At 36.6% G+C, this 16,208-nt stretch overlaps 1 protein-coding gene across 1 annotated transcript in view; it reads right to left on the bottom strand.

Moving 5' to 3' along the window:
- Positions 1–16,208, bottom strand: part of MRPL1 (mitochondrial ribosomal protein L1) — a 103,167-nt gene that overhangs the window by 54,961 nt on the left and 31,998 nt on the right. The window contains exons 5-6 of the mRNA XM_011927246.1: positions 13,488–13,507; positions 12,348–12,459 (exon numbers count right to left, since the gene is read on the bottom strand). Coding sequence (XP_011782636.1) covers positions 12,348–12,459; positions 13,488–13,507 — 132 coding nt within the window. The remainder of the gene's footprint in view (positions 1–12,347; positions 12,460–13,487; positions 13,508–16,208) is intronic.

Below are 16,208 nucleotides of genomic sequence, written 5' to 3'. Positions count from 1 at the left end.
ACCTGGGAGGCAGAGCTTGCAGTGAGCTGAGATCTGGCTACTGCACTCCAGCCTGGGCGACAGAGCGAGACTCTGTCTCAAAAAAAAAAAAAAAGAATTTTCAAAGGATCATACAGGAGACTATAAAATAAACTATTACACTCCTAAGATTTGGTTATGAACATTTTAACACAAATTTAATAAACAAAAATACAGTATATTCCACTATACCATAACTTAACTTGAAAATTTAATTCTATGCACAGAAAAATGTGAATTATTTAAAGGGTAAGATCTAGAATGAAGACTGTGCCACTGAAGAGACACCACTCCCACCATGCTCAAGCAAGTCTTCCATAGATGAGTCAATGTGAAGAACTCATTACAGAGACAGCACAGCATACCCTCAGCATACATTACTCCTAGGATTATCTCAGTAGTTGTTCATTTGGCTCAGGAGCACTACAGCTATAAGTGAAAGCAACTACCCATGGGCAATTTACAGTCTAAGTGGGAAGATAATGGATATACAAATGAATAATTACTAAAAAATACGAAGTTTTTTCAATATCACAGTCTGATGTAACTGAGTACTAAACAGTATGATGTAATTGTATACTAGTAAACAGTAAGATGCTAATGGTGGTACACAAAAAACAGATACCTGGTTAAACCATCTATATCTCTATTTAAATTTCTTTACTTAAATATATTTTTTAAGTTTGTTTTCATAAGAACAGTGCCTTGTACATAATAAAAGCTCAAGAATTATTTAGTGACTTACCTAAATCTAAGCCCATCACACTGCCTGCCTTCCTGTCACTATGGGTGAACTGTCTATGCCCCTAACAAAGGCCATTCCTCTTCATTTCTGTGCTCACCCCTACTTCTACTCACCCATAAAAGGACACTGCTCCTCCCTTCTTTCCTCTACATTGTCGATTTTTCCCTGCTTCCCTAGACAATCTTCATTAGCTTACAACCTTGCTATAAAATCTTCCTTTTCAAAATAAAATAAACAAGTCTCCTATGTTGCCTTCTAGTTACCACCCAACATTCCTCTTAATGTAAGTTCTCAAAAAAAAGCCATCTCTATTTCCTCTCCTTCTATTTTCTCTTATACCTACTTCAGTAACCTTCACATTGGCAAATCCAGTAGTCACTTCTCAGTGTTCCTCTGACTTGACCTACTCGCAGCAGTTCACAGTGTAATCTGTTCTCTTCCTACAGTATCTTGACTTGTCCTCTGAAACACGATTCTCACTGGCTATTTCATCTCATTTTAAGGGCTGAGCCACCCACCCTCACTTACCTGCCTGAACTACCTGAGGGATCAGTCATGTTGCTTCTCTTACCCTATCCATGCACACCTCCCTAACTGATCTCGTGCAAACACGTGGCTTTAAATACCATCTAACCACTGATAATTTCTAAATTTTTATCTCCAGCCACAATCTCCCTTATGATTTCCAACCACCAACTTGATATCTCTACCAAGATGCAGACAAATTATTAGTAAGGAGTAAACAGGACAAATGTCTCCTGGAAGAATAAACAAACAAAGGACTTCATAATTTAGAGCCTGATATCATATTGATGATGTAATGGTAATGAAGAGAGAAAGAACTGGACTCAAGAAGAAAAGAGAAATAGTTCTGCATTAAAACATGCTAAAGTGAAGGTCTGATGGAATATCAAAAAATATATACATTTGTATAGTTAGAAAAAAGGAACCAGAAAAAAGGTGACAGATTGAAGATGATGTAGATTTTAGTTTTTAAGGTAGTTCCATCCTAAAACACAAATAAAAATTCCTTCCTTTGACCTTATATATTCTTTCTTCTTTGTCTAATTTGCATTTCTCCAATGACCAAAATGTTTAGTATTATTTCATCTGTTTAATGGCCAATTACATATATTCTTTTTTTTGTTTGTTTTCAAGATAGAGTCTCACTCTGTCGCCCAGGCTGGAGTACAGTGGTGTGATCTCAGTTCCCTGCAACCTCTGCCTCCCGGGTTCAGGCAATTCTCCTGCCTCAGCTTCCCAAGTAGCTGGGATTACAGGTGTGCGCCACTGCATCCAGCTAATTTTTGTATTTTTAGTAGAAACAGGGTTTCACCATGTTGGCCAGGGTGGTCTTGAACTCCTGACCTCAGGTGATCCGCCTGCCTCAGCCTCCCAAAGTGTTGGGATTACAGGCATGAGCCATTGCGCGTGGCCACATATGTTCTTTTCTACAATACCTACTCAACTCTTTTGCCCCTTTTTTAAAAATTTAGGTTGACTGTCTTACTGAGTTATGAGTTCTTTATATATTATGGATACAGGTTCTTGGTCAGAGCTATGTGTGGCAAGTATTTCCCCCAAATCTATGACTTGCCTTTTCATTTTCTTAGGGGTATCCATCCATGAGCAAAAATTTTTAATTTTGATTAAGTCCAAATTAGTAATTTTTTCTTCTATAGCTCATGCTTTTTGTGTCCTAAGAAATATTTACTTAATCCAACACCATGAAGATTTTCTCCTAGAAAAGTTTCTTCTAGAATTTCATCACTTTATCTTTTACATTTAGGTCTATGATTCATTTTGGGTTAATTTCTGTGTTTGATGTGAGGAAAGACTTATCCGGTTATTTCAGCACAATTCATTGAAAAAATTATTCTTTTTCCACATAACCCTGACACCTTTGCTGAAAATCAGTTGACCATGTAAGTTTTGGTTCATTTCTGAACCTCAATGTTTGAACTATATTCATTTATCCTTTATACCATACCACACTGTCTTGATTACTGTAGCTCTATGATAAAGTCTTACATCTCAAACTGTGTTCTTCCTTTTAAAAATCATTTTCTCTTTTAAATTTTTTTTTTTTTTGAGACAGAGTCTTATTGCATCACCCAGGCTAGAGTGCAGTGGTGCAAACCCAGCTCACTGCAACTGCCACCTCCTGGGTTCAAGTGATTCTCCCGCCTCAACCTCCCAAGTAGCTGGAATTACAAGCATGTGTCACCACATTCTGCTAATTTTGGTATTTTTAGTAGAGATGGGGTTTCACCATGTTGGCCATGCTGGTCTCAAACTCCCAACCTCAAGTGATTCACTTTCCTCAGCCTCCCACACTGCTGGGATTACAGGTGTGAACCAGCACACCCGGACAATTTTTTTTTTTTTAAGACACAGTCTTGCTTTGTCACAGGTTGGACTGCAGTGGCATGATCTCAGCTCACTGCAGCCTCAATCTCCTGGGCTCGAGCAGTCCTCCCACCTCGGCCTCCCAAGTAGCTGGGACTCCAGGCACATGCCACCACACCCAGTTGTTGTTTTTTTTTTTTTAAATAGAGATTTGGTCTTGCTATTTTGCCCAGGCTGGTCTTGAATTCTTCCTGCCTCGGCCTCCCAAAGTGCTGGGATTACAGGTGTGAGTGTGCCACTGTGCCCAGCCTAAAATCATTTTTTCCATTCTAGGTTCTCTGTATTTCCATTTAAACATGAAAATGCGGGGTTTTTTTTAAGTTTTCTGGGAGTGTGGTTGGGATTACATTCAATCTATAGAAAAAATAAGCTTATCTTAATAATATGCTTTCAAATCCACCACTATGGTATATCCCTCTATTAACTTTCAGCAACATTTACATTTTCTATGAAAGGTCTTACACAGCTTCTGTTAAATTTTCTCTTAAATATTTTTATTTCTTTATGCTCATGTAAATGGAACTGTTTTAGAAATTTCAGTTTGATTGTAGGTTGGTTACATATAGAAATACCGTTGATTTTCATGCATGGACTTTGTATCCTATAACCTCGTTAAATTCACTAATTAGAATTCACTTACTAAAATAGCTTAGTATTATCTGGGAATAAAAAAAGATTTATTTTTTCCTTTCCCTTATGTATGTCCTTTATTTCACTGACCTCCAGTACAATGTTGAACATAAGCTTTGACAGCAGAGATCTTTGCCTTGTTCCTGATCTTAGGTAGAAAGCACTCCTTCTCAATGATCTCACCATTAAGAATGTTGCTTTTTCATAGATGTGCTGTGTCAAGTTGAGGAATTTCACTCACATTTCTAGTATTCTGAGAGTTATTATTGCCAAAATGTTTTCTTTTTTTGTTTTTTTTCTTTTTTTTTTTTAGAAAGCGGGTCTCACTATGTTGCCCTGGCTAGACTGTAGTGGCTATGCACAGGTACAATCATAATGCACTGCTACCCTGAACTCTTAGCCACAAAGGATCCTCCCATCTCAGTCTCTCAAGTGGCTGGAATGACAGGCATATGCCACTGTGCCCAGCTAGGTCAGCCTTTAAAACTATAAATTTCCTTCTAAATACTGCTTCAGCTGCATCCCACAAGTTCTGACATGTTGAGTTTTCAATATCATTCAGTTTAAGACAGTCTTTGATTTCTTCTTTGATCAATGAGTTATTTAGTAGTGGGCTTTTTCATTTGAATGTATTTGGAGATTTTTCATGGTTACTGATTTCTAATTTAACTCAGTTGCAATCAGAACACATATGTATGTAACTTCAATTCTTTTACACTCATAAATTTAAGACTTAATATATTAAGACTTGCCTTATAACTCAGCAAATAGTCTACCATGGTGAATGTTCAACACCAAACAACATTTGCTGTTGTTGGGTATTTTATAGGTATCAGCTAGGATATCTATATCCTAGCTGGGATATCAGTTGGATATAGAATCCAACTCTCTAATGCTTACAGTTTTTATGGTATATCTTTATCCACCATTTTACTTTCAGCCTATTTGTGTGTTTGAATATAACATGTGTCTCTTGTAGACAGCACATAGTTGGTTTTTAAAAAAATCTTACAATCTCTGCCTTTTGGAGTGTATGGTCCATTTCCAATTATCATAACTATTTATATGGCTGAATTTAGGTCTTTATTTTGATATAAGTTTTCTATTTGTTTCATCTTATTTGTTCTTCTGTTCCTCCTTTACAGGCTTATTAAATAAAAAAAATTTGGCATATCATTTTTATTCCCCTATTTATAGTTTTAAGCTATATTTATTTGTGTGAGTACGTTTTACTTGCTCTAGGGAGTACAATGTGCATACTTACCACAACCTACTTCATATTAATACTGTTAATGCTTCATGTTAATACAAAATAAAGTTGCGCCAGCTTATCTACCTCCTTGACTCCTTTGACTTGTAGTATTATTGTCATACCCAAACCTGCTTTACTTCCTGTGCATTCATATTTAAAATAGTATTTACTAGGCTACTCAAGACCAAAATTAGGAAATCATTCTAGATTCCTCCCCCTCCCTTACCCCCTACATTTAATCAATAACTCCTGTTAATTCTAATTTGTAATATCCAACAACATCCTTCCTCATCTGTCTTCACTGCCACTACCAGACTCTTTCCTTCTTCGTCTTTTACCCGGATTACTGCAATCAACTCCTCACTGGTCTCTGTTCTTAAAGTTTCACCATCCTCATATGGCTACCCTGCCATTTATACAGTTCCCACAATACTCATTCTGATAAGCAAATCTTACATCATTCTTCTGAGCTAAAGTTTTCAATGGCTCCTATTTGCAAAGAGGATAAAATCTAATCTCCATGGTATAGCACACAAAGCCCACTGTGACCTGGCCCACTGTCTATCACTGTCTAACCCCATTGACCACCAGTATCAGATAACATTTTATATACCAAATGATAGAAAGCTGCTTATAATTTCCTGAACACAACTGGCTCTCTCATACTTTTGTATATGTAAAATGGCCATTTCCTCTGCCTGATTCATGTAGGGAAAGCAAATGCCTATTCATGCTTACCTCTCAACTGCAATCTTCTTTACATAATCTCATTCTACAAAGCAGTCCCTCATTCCTCTACATACTTTGTACATTTTCTACCAATAAACTTATTACATTTTAGTGCAGCAGTTTGCTCTCATCTCTCTCCCCTCAGTGTTTATCTTCTTAAAGACAGAAAATGTCTTTTCACTTTATTTTTCAATCCTCAGTACTAAGTAGGCATGCCAATAATTATCTGCTTATTCAACAAATAAGTTATGAAGGTGATACATAAATACATGAAAAAGAATAGTTTCTTCTAAAGTAATTGTGGAGAATGAATAGTTACTTTAGGAATGATAGGGAGCTAATGATAATGATAATCATAATGGCCCACACATCCTATGTTATGTACCCAGCTTGTGTTTCATACATTATCACAAAAACAGTATGGGATGCATGTTATAATGAAACTCATTTTGTAGATGAATAAATAAAGGCACAAAATGTTAAAAAGTTTGCTCAAGGTCACAGTAAGTGACAAACTCAAGACAAAGAGAGACCTATGCTAACCGCTATTCTACTCTGCTTTTCAATACAGCCAAATGTTAAATCATCACTGCTATTTCTAGGGCTTTGCTACCCTTTACTGCTTTGTAACTGCCTTCCTCTTTCTCCACTTTCACTTTTCTCCGTGTTTTTAGGTTCTTCTATCTTTCTTCATTTTCTTTCTTCCTTTCACTTTCTTTTCCTTTAATTCTCTATTCAATTTCCATAATGAACATAACCTATGTATACAATCAAGTATTTCCTCCTAATATACCTTCTCTTTTCTTTTTTTTTAATCAAGGAAAACAAAGTTAAGAAATAGTTAGGCCAGGCGCGGTGGCTCAAGCCTGTAATCCCAGCACTTTGGGAGGCCAAGACAGGCGGATCATGAGGTCAGGAGATCGAGACCATCCTGGCTAACATGGTGAAACCCCGTCTCTACTAAAAAATACAAAAATCTAGCCGGGCGAGGTGGCGGGCGCCTGTAGTCCCAGCTACTCGGGAGGCTGAGGCAGGAGAATGGCATAAACCCGGGAGGCAGAGCTTGCAGTGAGCTGAGATCCGGCCACTATACTTCAGCCTGGGCGACAGAGTGAGACTCCGTCTCAAAAAAAAAAAAAAAAAAAAGAAATAGTTAGAAAAGAGCTGAGTTAGGACTGCATACGTTACCTCCTGAAAGAAGTTTCAAGAAACTGAGAAAACTAAGAACAGACCTTTGAATATGGCAAAAGAAAAACCTGTGATAATTGAGAGAGCAGTATTTTAGCTAAATTATGGAAGAAAAAGCTGTAAGGAATACTAATGCTTAGTAAGAAAATGAAGCCAATTTCTGAAGACCATTATTTGAAAAACTTAATATAAAACAACATAAAAAACTAAGATTGCAGCTAGAAAGGATAGTTGAATCAAATGAAGGTGCGGGGGCGGGGGGGGGTTGTGATTTGCTTTCTGTTTGTTTAAAGAAATCTGAGCATAAGTGGCCAGGCACAGTGGCTCATGCCTGTAATCCCAGCACTTTCGGAGACCGCAGCAGGTGGAACACTTGAGCTCATGAGTTCAAGACCAGCCTGGCCAACATGGCAAAATCTCGTCTCTACTAAAAATACAAAAAAAAAAAAAAATTAGCCAGGTGTGGCAGTACATGCCTGTAGTCCCAGCTACTCTGGTGGCTGAGGCAGGAGAATCACTTGAATCCAGGAGGCAGAGGTTGCAGTGAGCCAAGATCGTGCCTCTGCACTCCAGCCTGGGTGACACAGTGAGGTTCTGTCTCAAAAAAAAAAAAAAAGAAAGCAAAAAAAAATCTGAGCATAAGTAACTGTTAAAAGTTAAACCAGTTTCTCTACTGCAGAAAACAAAACTGTTAGTTCTATGACCACAAGAACTTTGTCTTGTTCACTGCTATCACACCCGAGGCTTGGCACCTAGTAGATACTAACTACATATATACTATTATTGTATATAGTATATACAATAATATAGAATAATAAATACTATTATTCTAATAAAAAAATCTATAAAGTATATATAGTCCAAGCTGGGTGTGGTGGCTCACACATGTAATCTCAGCACTTTGGGAAGCTGAGGGAGGTGGATCATTTGAGGTCAGGAGTTTGAGACCAGCCTGGCCAACACGGTGAAGCCCTGTCTCCACTAAAAATACAAAAAAATTACCTGGGCATGGTGGCGCACACCTGTAATCTCAGCAACTCGGGAGGCTGAGGCAGGAGAATTGTATGAACCCAGGAGGGGGAAGTTGCAGTGAGCCAAAATGCACTACTGTGCTCCAGCCTGGGTGACAGAGTGAAACTCTGTCTTAAAAAAAAAAAAAATTGTATACTCCATTTTTAAATTACAGTTTAATCCTATATCTTCTACCAACTGAATGAGTGCCGTATTAAACGTTCATTCATTCATTCAAATATTTGTAGAGTACATACTATTTTCCAGGTACTATATTCTAGGCAATGGGAATGTAGCAATGGACAAAACAAAACCATCCTTGCTGTAATGAGAGGAACTGAACACACATCACACACACACAAAAAGATGCTGAGAGTGATATGTCCTAAAATGAATACAAAAGCATAATAATGACATTTAGTGATAATAGGAAGTGGGAGTAATATTTTATATAGAATGGTCATGCAAGGTCTCTCTGTTTAGATGATGTTCAAATGAGAAAGTGAGTAAGGCAAGTAACCAAACAGTACTACTACAGACCCATGCAACAGTAAATCCAAAGACCTGAGGAGGGAGAGCACTAAGTGTGTATGAGGAAGATCAAGGAGGCCACCATGGCTGAAGTAAAGGAAGCAAAGGAAAGCATAACAGAACCAGCTGCAATAGATCCATAATTCATCTATAACAATTGTAATAGTACCTAATTATTAATGGAGTCTTTCATACATAGATAGTTTTTAAACTAATATGTGAAGGGGCAGAAATTTAGAAAAAAATCAAATTCATTACCTTGCAAAAATTCTCTGTTTTGGTATTTTCCCTTATATAACCAAAACTTCTGATTGTTCCAATAATGCAAACAAACCCAGAAGTACAAGATATTATTCTAAGAGTTAAAAATACTACACATTACAAGAACTTTAATATCCATGAGTCTCAAGTATGATATAACACCAACTTCCTTACAGAAAGCAGTGTCCTGCTCAGAAGATGTGAATATCTTTTGGACAAGTTTGCTGGGAAATCCTTTGGACAAGACATCGAGTGGAGCACTAGTGTTCAATTCTAAGAGTTAGAAGTTAAGAGGAATCCACACTAGTGTAATTCTAATTTTCTAATCATGTCCCTTTCTCTCTTACCTGACAATAACTTAGTACAGTATAAAAGAATTTAACTGCTCCCATATATGCCACAGTACCTATCACAGGTTAAGTCAAGACTTCTGTTTGGCTGGGCACGGTGGCTCACGCTGTAATCCCAGCACTTTGGGAGGCTAAGCACTTTAGGAGGCTGAGGCAGGCAGATTACCTGAGGTCAGGAGTTCAGGACCAGCCTGGCCAACATGTCTCTACTAAAAATACAAAAATTAGCAGGGCATGGTGGCAAGTACCTGTAATCGCAGCTACTTGGGAGGTTGAGGCAGAATCACTTGAACCCAGGAGGCGGAGGTTGCAGTGAGCCAAGATTGCGCCCCTGCACTCCAGCCTGGCCGACAGAGGAAAACTCTGTCTCAAAAAAAAAAAAAAGATATTTTTCACACTAGCGTTTTTGGTTTCTAAATCCTAATTTATAAATAAGAATAGAAATAAAAAAGTTTCAATTAACAAAACATATCTATATTAGAGATGAAAGAATTACAGAGGGTACTTATATTGGGGAGGAAGCCAGACGATAAGCAAAATAAAACCAAATTTCTTAGAAGGAATTTTAAAAAACAGGTTTTAATTTTTTTAATAAAACAAAAAAGAAATATTGAGAAAACAAGCCAAATGTGCATTTGAAAAATAAAGAACTTGCCTACAGTTATGTAAGCAATTAAAATAAAATGAATAAAACTGCAGCATTAAGCAAGCTGCAAAATGTACACACGCCCACTCCCATTAGTAAAACTGGAAATGGGAAACTAATGAGCTCAGCTGCAGGAGCTTGTTTTTTAATTTTCTCCACTTGCTCAAAATGTAATTTCTATTTCACACTGAAGACTTTTGTTGGATATAGGGGGAATCAAATGTTCTTAAACAAGAATCTGAATGGGCTTTGAAAATGCATAATAGAAGCTTCATTTGCTCTAATGCACATCTCACGTATTCGGTTTAACATTTTTGACAGGTTGATCGTTTGTCTTCATGTTTAAAGAACACAAATATTTTACCAGTGCCATTAAACAGATCATGTTGGGGTGAAAAGAAGGTGTCAGAGAAGGGAAAAGGTCCATCTCTTCTCTCAAGGTGCCTAAGCAAATAGGAGGGGAAAAACATACTTAGGTACTTGACCATGATATGCGAAGTTGTAATTCATTATGAAAGGAGAAATAAAGTAAAGCTCACTAATAGACATTTTATGAGGAAAGTTATTATTTGGAATAAAGAAATAAGTTATTTGAAAACTAAAAAAGGTTCCAAATATTGAGATGACTATGGGAAGAAAAAACAAAAAACCCTCAAGGCTAAAAAAAAAAAGAAGTTAAAAGGGTTACACAGAGAATGGATAAAGTAGCAAAAGTGACAAAATTAATGTCTCTTAAAAATCAGTTCATCATGGAAAGCAAGGAGCTAGATATCTAGAATACAAATATATTAGTATTCATTTTTGGTTTTGACTATATTTAGTACTGTTTGTTTTGCTCTGATTTGAGCTTGAATTTAATTAAACACAAAAAATTTATGAGAAATATTTTCATCAAATTCAACTGTAATTTTGGTTTAATTTTTAAAATATGTTCAGTTTTAGGTCTTACTTAAGAAAGAATATAAACTGGATTCCATGATAACAAATACTGCGGTAAGGGAAATCGCTAATAAAAAGTGCCAGACACCAGTTCAAAATCTAATAAATATTTATGACTTAATGCATGCTATCAAAAATAATCAAACAAAACTCTAACACAACAAAAGAACTAGAAAGTCCATTTGAATTTAATTTACAGGTCATGATCTAGAATTCAGACAAGTTGTTAGTGGCTAGGATATATAAACATTTTAGCAGGATATTTTTAGTTCAACTAGAGTTAAAATTTGGAGACAAACCTACTAACACAATTTTAAAACATTTGTTCTGTTTACACTACATATTTTTATTTGAAATAATAATATACCAGACATCCAGCACTACCTAAAACAAACTGTGTCAGTAAGTGAACTTGTTTTTCCTCCCAAATGCACTCCATTTCTATTAGTGACGGCACTTATTAGGAGAAGTCTCTAGTCTTAAAAAACCTCAGTATCACTTGACTCTTCCTTTTCTCCCCCTCAACTTGTCCATTCCTAATTAATTGCTAAGTCTTAATATCCTTGATGTTCACACACTTCACTCCAGTCTTATTATGAAGAGCTTAGCTTCAACATTACACTTATTAGTCTCTTGCCATTGCACCCAAACTGGTTTCCCTGTCTCTCATTTCAATTATCTTAAAACCTCTTGCCAGATTAAAGCTCTAAAGAACAGATTATGTCACTCCCATCTCAAAAACTTCTAAGGTAGTCCTGCTGAATACAGAATGCAGATATTCATGCTCATTAGCCCATCATTCAAAGTTCTTCTCAATACAGCATCAATCTACCTTTCCAACATCATTTCCCATTATTCTCTTCTATGTCAATGTAAGGGTACCATTCTCCATAGTCAAAGAGAGCTAATTAATATTTCTTGTACCTGGCCTATGATTTCTGACTTAGTGTTTATGATTAATTCACTCCTTCTACTTAAAATAATATTCTCCTCAATCAATTCATCCAATTACTGTTACCTTATTTATGTTTAAATGTTACCTCTTTTATGATGCCTTCCCTGATTCCCCACCTATGTGTAAACTCCACCTCCACTGAACACCCCTAGCACTTCTTAAATTTATTATATAATACCTCACACCTTATAACATAGCTCCTTATTTAGTGATCTTAACTTTCTTATTCGATTTCTTAAGGAGAAAATATCCATAAGCAGAAAACTTCTTAAGAGAAATTACCTCCAGAGCCATGCATATGGTCAATATTCATACATACGTTTAACACCCTTAAATAAATGGGCATACATATTATATTGATAAACAGGGATGAAGGCCAATAAAACAGTATGATGATAATATACTGAGTGGATAATACATTTCACTAATTGGGAGCTAGACTTTGATCTAAATTTTAAAAACTGGTATTATAAAGTAACTAGGTTTTCAAATCATATTAGATTACCAGTATTAATGCCAAAGCAGGGAAAAAAAAAATCAAACCCATAGGTTCTCGTAACTCAAACTCAAATACCAGGACATACTATTTATTCTACATATATATGAACAATTTTGTTTCCTAACTAAGCAAAGTTCACAAGAAAGTTGCCGACAGGATATTGAAATAATAGGAATTCTCTTACTTCGAGAAACCTTTGGAAATCTTTTACCCAGCTTCTTCTTTAATCGATTAAGTTCAGGCATTATTTCTGGAACAGCTACATAAAAGTCTACAACAATTTCATCATCCCAAATCTGAAAATAAAAAAAAAAAGAAAGGTGACCTCAGATGAGATGAAAAGCTTTATCGTTCTGAAAAAGTACAATGTAGTCATTTCCTTTAAAATTCAGAAAACAGACATTAAGCACAATTCTTTTCTTCAAACACAAGGATCATACAAATACATCTGCCAAGTATAAAAACCATCAGAAGCAAAACATTTTCCTTTACTTTAAAAACAGTCACATCCATTAAAAAAAAAAAAAATTAATGGTTTCTTCCTTTGGGTTGTGTTAAGCAAAAGTGTCACAAGTTAAAACACAGCGATGAATGTGTGCATGGCTCACAGAATCCCACAAAGTTAAATTCATATATTTATTAAAACTGAAGAAACCTACAAAAGCTGAACATTTTGCAACAGATCACATGTAAAATTAATAACCACTAACTGCCAAACGCACTAGCAACCACTAGCTTCCTAAATTTAGAGCATCAGAGAACTGAATTTATAATTATTTTCACAAAGAACTGAAACTGAAAATTTCCTTACCACCAATAACTAAGAATAAAAGAAGAGGGGGTGATCAAAGACAAGTTCATTTATAGTTTATTATCCATACTCTATATCCATTCTCAGAACAAAGGAATTAATATTCAATTTTTAGAAAACATTTTTATTAATTCAGACAAGCACCTAAAATAACTATTATACTACTACAATATACTCCACTTAAACTCCACTTAATATACTTCACTTAAACATACAATATACTCCACTTAAACTCCACACCTGTAATCCCAGCACTTTGGGAGGTCAAGGCAGGCAAATCAATTGAGCTAAGGAGTTTGAAATTAGACTGGGCAATAAGGTGAAACCCCGTCTCTACAAAAAATACAAAAATTAGCCGGGTGTGGTAGCACACGTCTGTAGTCCCAGGTAACTGGAAGCTGAGGTGAGAGGATAGCTTGAAGCCAGGAAGGCAGAGGTTGCAGTAAGCCAAGATCATGCCACTGCCTAAGCAAGAAATATTTTATCAATGATTCTCTTTGTATGAAATCTTACCACAATATGCCATTCAACGCCTTGATTTAGGGGTACACAGTGAATTAAAAACTTGAATTCTGACAAAATTAAGCAATGACTATGGAATTTTATCCTTCTGTTACTATTCTTTGTACAAATTTTTAGTCCTTAAATAACATATTCTCCTCTCCTTAACAGTAACTTACATTAAATGGGCACTTCTCATGTGCCAAGCATTCTGCTAAAAGTTTAATATAATTTAGAACATCCAGTCTTCACCACAACCCTTGAGACAGGTACCAACATTGACCACACATTCCAGATTAAAAAAATTGAGGGCTCAGGGGAGGATGAGTCAGTCTGTACACACCTAAGAGACAGAGCTAGAACTGAAATACAGGCAGTGTGGGTCCAGAACCAGGGCTCTCATCACTGGAAATAGGAAAGCAGAGGCAATTTCTAATGTCAAAGAACTGTATGTGAGATTTCTATTCCAAGACTTTCCAATCCTAATTCTATGACATGTTCCTTTAAATTAAAATTATGTTTGGAAGTTATGCTGTAAGTAAGATTGTATCTTGGAATATTAAAAAACTGTGGCTGGAAATCATGCTCTTAGAGACAAGGAAAAATATGAATTTACTTTAAAATCACTCAGAACCAGGCATATCTGTGATGTTTCAAAATAAAGTAAAATAAATTTAATAAATGAATGTGTTATCTAAGAAATTACTATGTGGCACGGTGGCTCACACTTGTAATCCCAGCACTTCGGGAGGCTGAGGCAGGTTGGATCGCCTGAGGTCAGGAGTTCGAGACCAGCTTGGCCAACATCGTGAAATCCTGTCTCTACTAAAAATACAAAAAATTAGCTAGGCGTGGTGGCAGGCACCTGTAATCCCAGCTACTCAGGAGGCAGAGAGAATCACTTGAACCCAGGAGGCGGAGGTTGCAGTGAGCCGAGACTGCGTCATTGCACTCCAGCCTGGGCAACAAGAGCAAAACTCCATCTCGAAAAGAAAAGAAAAGAAATGACTATGTATATTTATCCTACTTGGCATTTTACAGAGCTAAGTAAAATGATAATTTAAAAACACAGGTATGTATAAAAAATTGCAGCCATAGTATTATTTACAAAACTGTATTAAATTTACTTCATAACCTGAATACCTTCTAAAAATAACAAGGACTAGCTTTAAAAAGGCACCATGGGGTAACTTGCAAACTTATTCTATGATGCCGTACACAGGTGGCATGCTCTCTCTATTAACAGACCCTCCACTGGGGCCCTAAAGAGAAATTCTGTACCTGTTAATATTTTCTATACTACAGAATTTTAAAAAGTCTTTGTCTTCCTTATTTGGGTTACTTTAAAAAATGTGTTTCATTTACTGAACTTACAGCTTCATAACACCTTCTGCTCTATTACCATTTCTTTCTTGAGAGGTAACTTCTTGCTTAACATTTAAGAACCAAAGGCCAGGCGTGGTGGCTTGGCCGGGAGCAGTGGCTCACGCCTATAATCCCAACACTTTGGGAGGCTGAGGTGGGCACATCAGTTGAGGCCAGGAGCTCGAGACCAGCCTGGCCAATGTGGCAACACTCCGTCTCTACTAAAAATACAAACATTAGCCGGGCATGGTGGCAGGCACCTGTAACCTCAGCTACTAGGGAGGCTGAGGCAGGAGAATCACTTGAACTCAGGAGGCAGAGGTTGCAGTGAGCCAAGATCACCCCACTGCACTCCAGCCTGGGTGATGAAACGACACTCTGTCTCAAAAAAAAAAAAAAGAAGAAAAAAAAAAAGAAAAAAGAACCAGAGGAGTGGCTATGATAGTTCTACAAGGTAACTTTTGTGGTTGCAAGAAGAAAATGAAAAGCTGTATACAAACTCAAGATTAGTTCTCTGATTCTAGACACCCAGCTCTATTCTCAAATTCCCAAACATTTGTGATGATTATTTTTTAATAATTAAAAAAGTTTTAATGATTTTTTAATTAAAATTAATAATACATCAGAAAGAACTGGGTACCACAGACTTTGGCCTAGAACCTGTATTAAAGCATACTCTTCCTACTTTCCACTAGTTCTGCAACCAAAAATCACTCTGAAGACCCTCTTTAAAAATCCAGAATCCTCACCAAATTTAGAGTACTTTTAGGGGAGGGAAAAAAACCAACTATGAGCACTGCTGTGTATCTCAAAGGATGTGTCCAGTTAAAAGTTACCCAAATGAAAATTTGAATATGGGACAAAGGATAAATTTTCAAGTCACTATTTCCTGTCTACTTCCTCCTCCCCAGCAAAAATTCCATAACATATAGGAATGCTTGTGATTTTTGCACATTGATTTTGTATCCTGAGACTGCTGAAGTTGCTTATCAGCTTAAGGAGGTTCTGGGCTGAGACGATGGGGTTTTCTAAATACACAATCATGTCATATGCAAGGAGGGACAACTTAACTTCCTCTTTTCCTAATTGAATACCCTTTATTTCTTTATCCTGCTGATTGCCCTGGCCAGAACTTCTGTCCTGGCCAGAACACTATGTTGAATAGGAGTGGTGAAAGAGGGCATCCCTGTCTTGTGCCAGTTTTCAAAGGGAATGCTTCCAGGTTTTGCCCATTCAGTATGATATTGGCTGTGGGTTTGTCATACATAGCTCTTATTATTTTGAGATACATCCCATGAATACCTAGTTTATTGAGAGATTTTAGCATGAAGGGCTGTTGAATTTTGTCAAAGGCCTTTTCTGCATCTA

The sequence above is a fragment of the Colobus angolensis genome, unplaced genomic scaffold (assembly GCF_000951035.1).
Source record: "Colobus angolensis palliatus isolate OR3802 unplaced genomic scaffold, Cang.pa_1.0 Scaffold70, whole genome shotgun sequence".
NCBI classification, from domain to species: domain Eukaryota; kingdom Metazoa; phylum Chordata; class Mammalia; order Primates; family Cercopithecidae; genus Colobus; species Colobus angolensis.
Note: the sequence above shows the minus strand (reverse complement) of the source record. Positions and strands in the feature narration are given on the sequence as shown.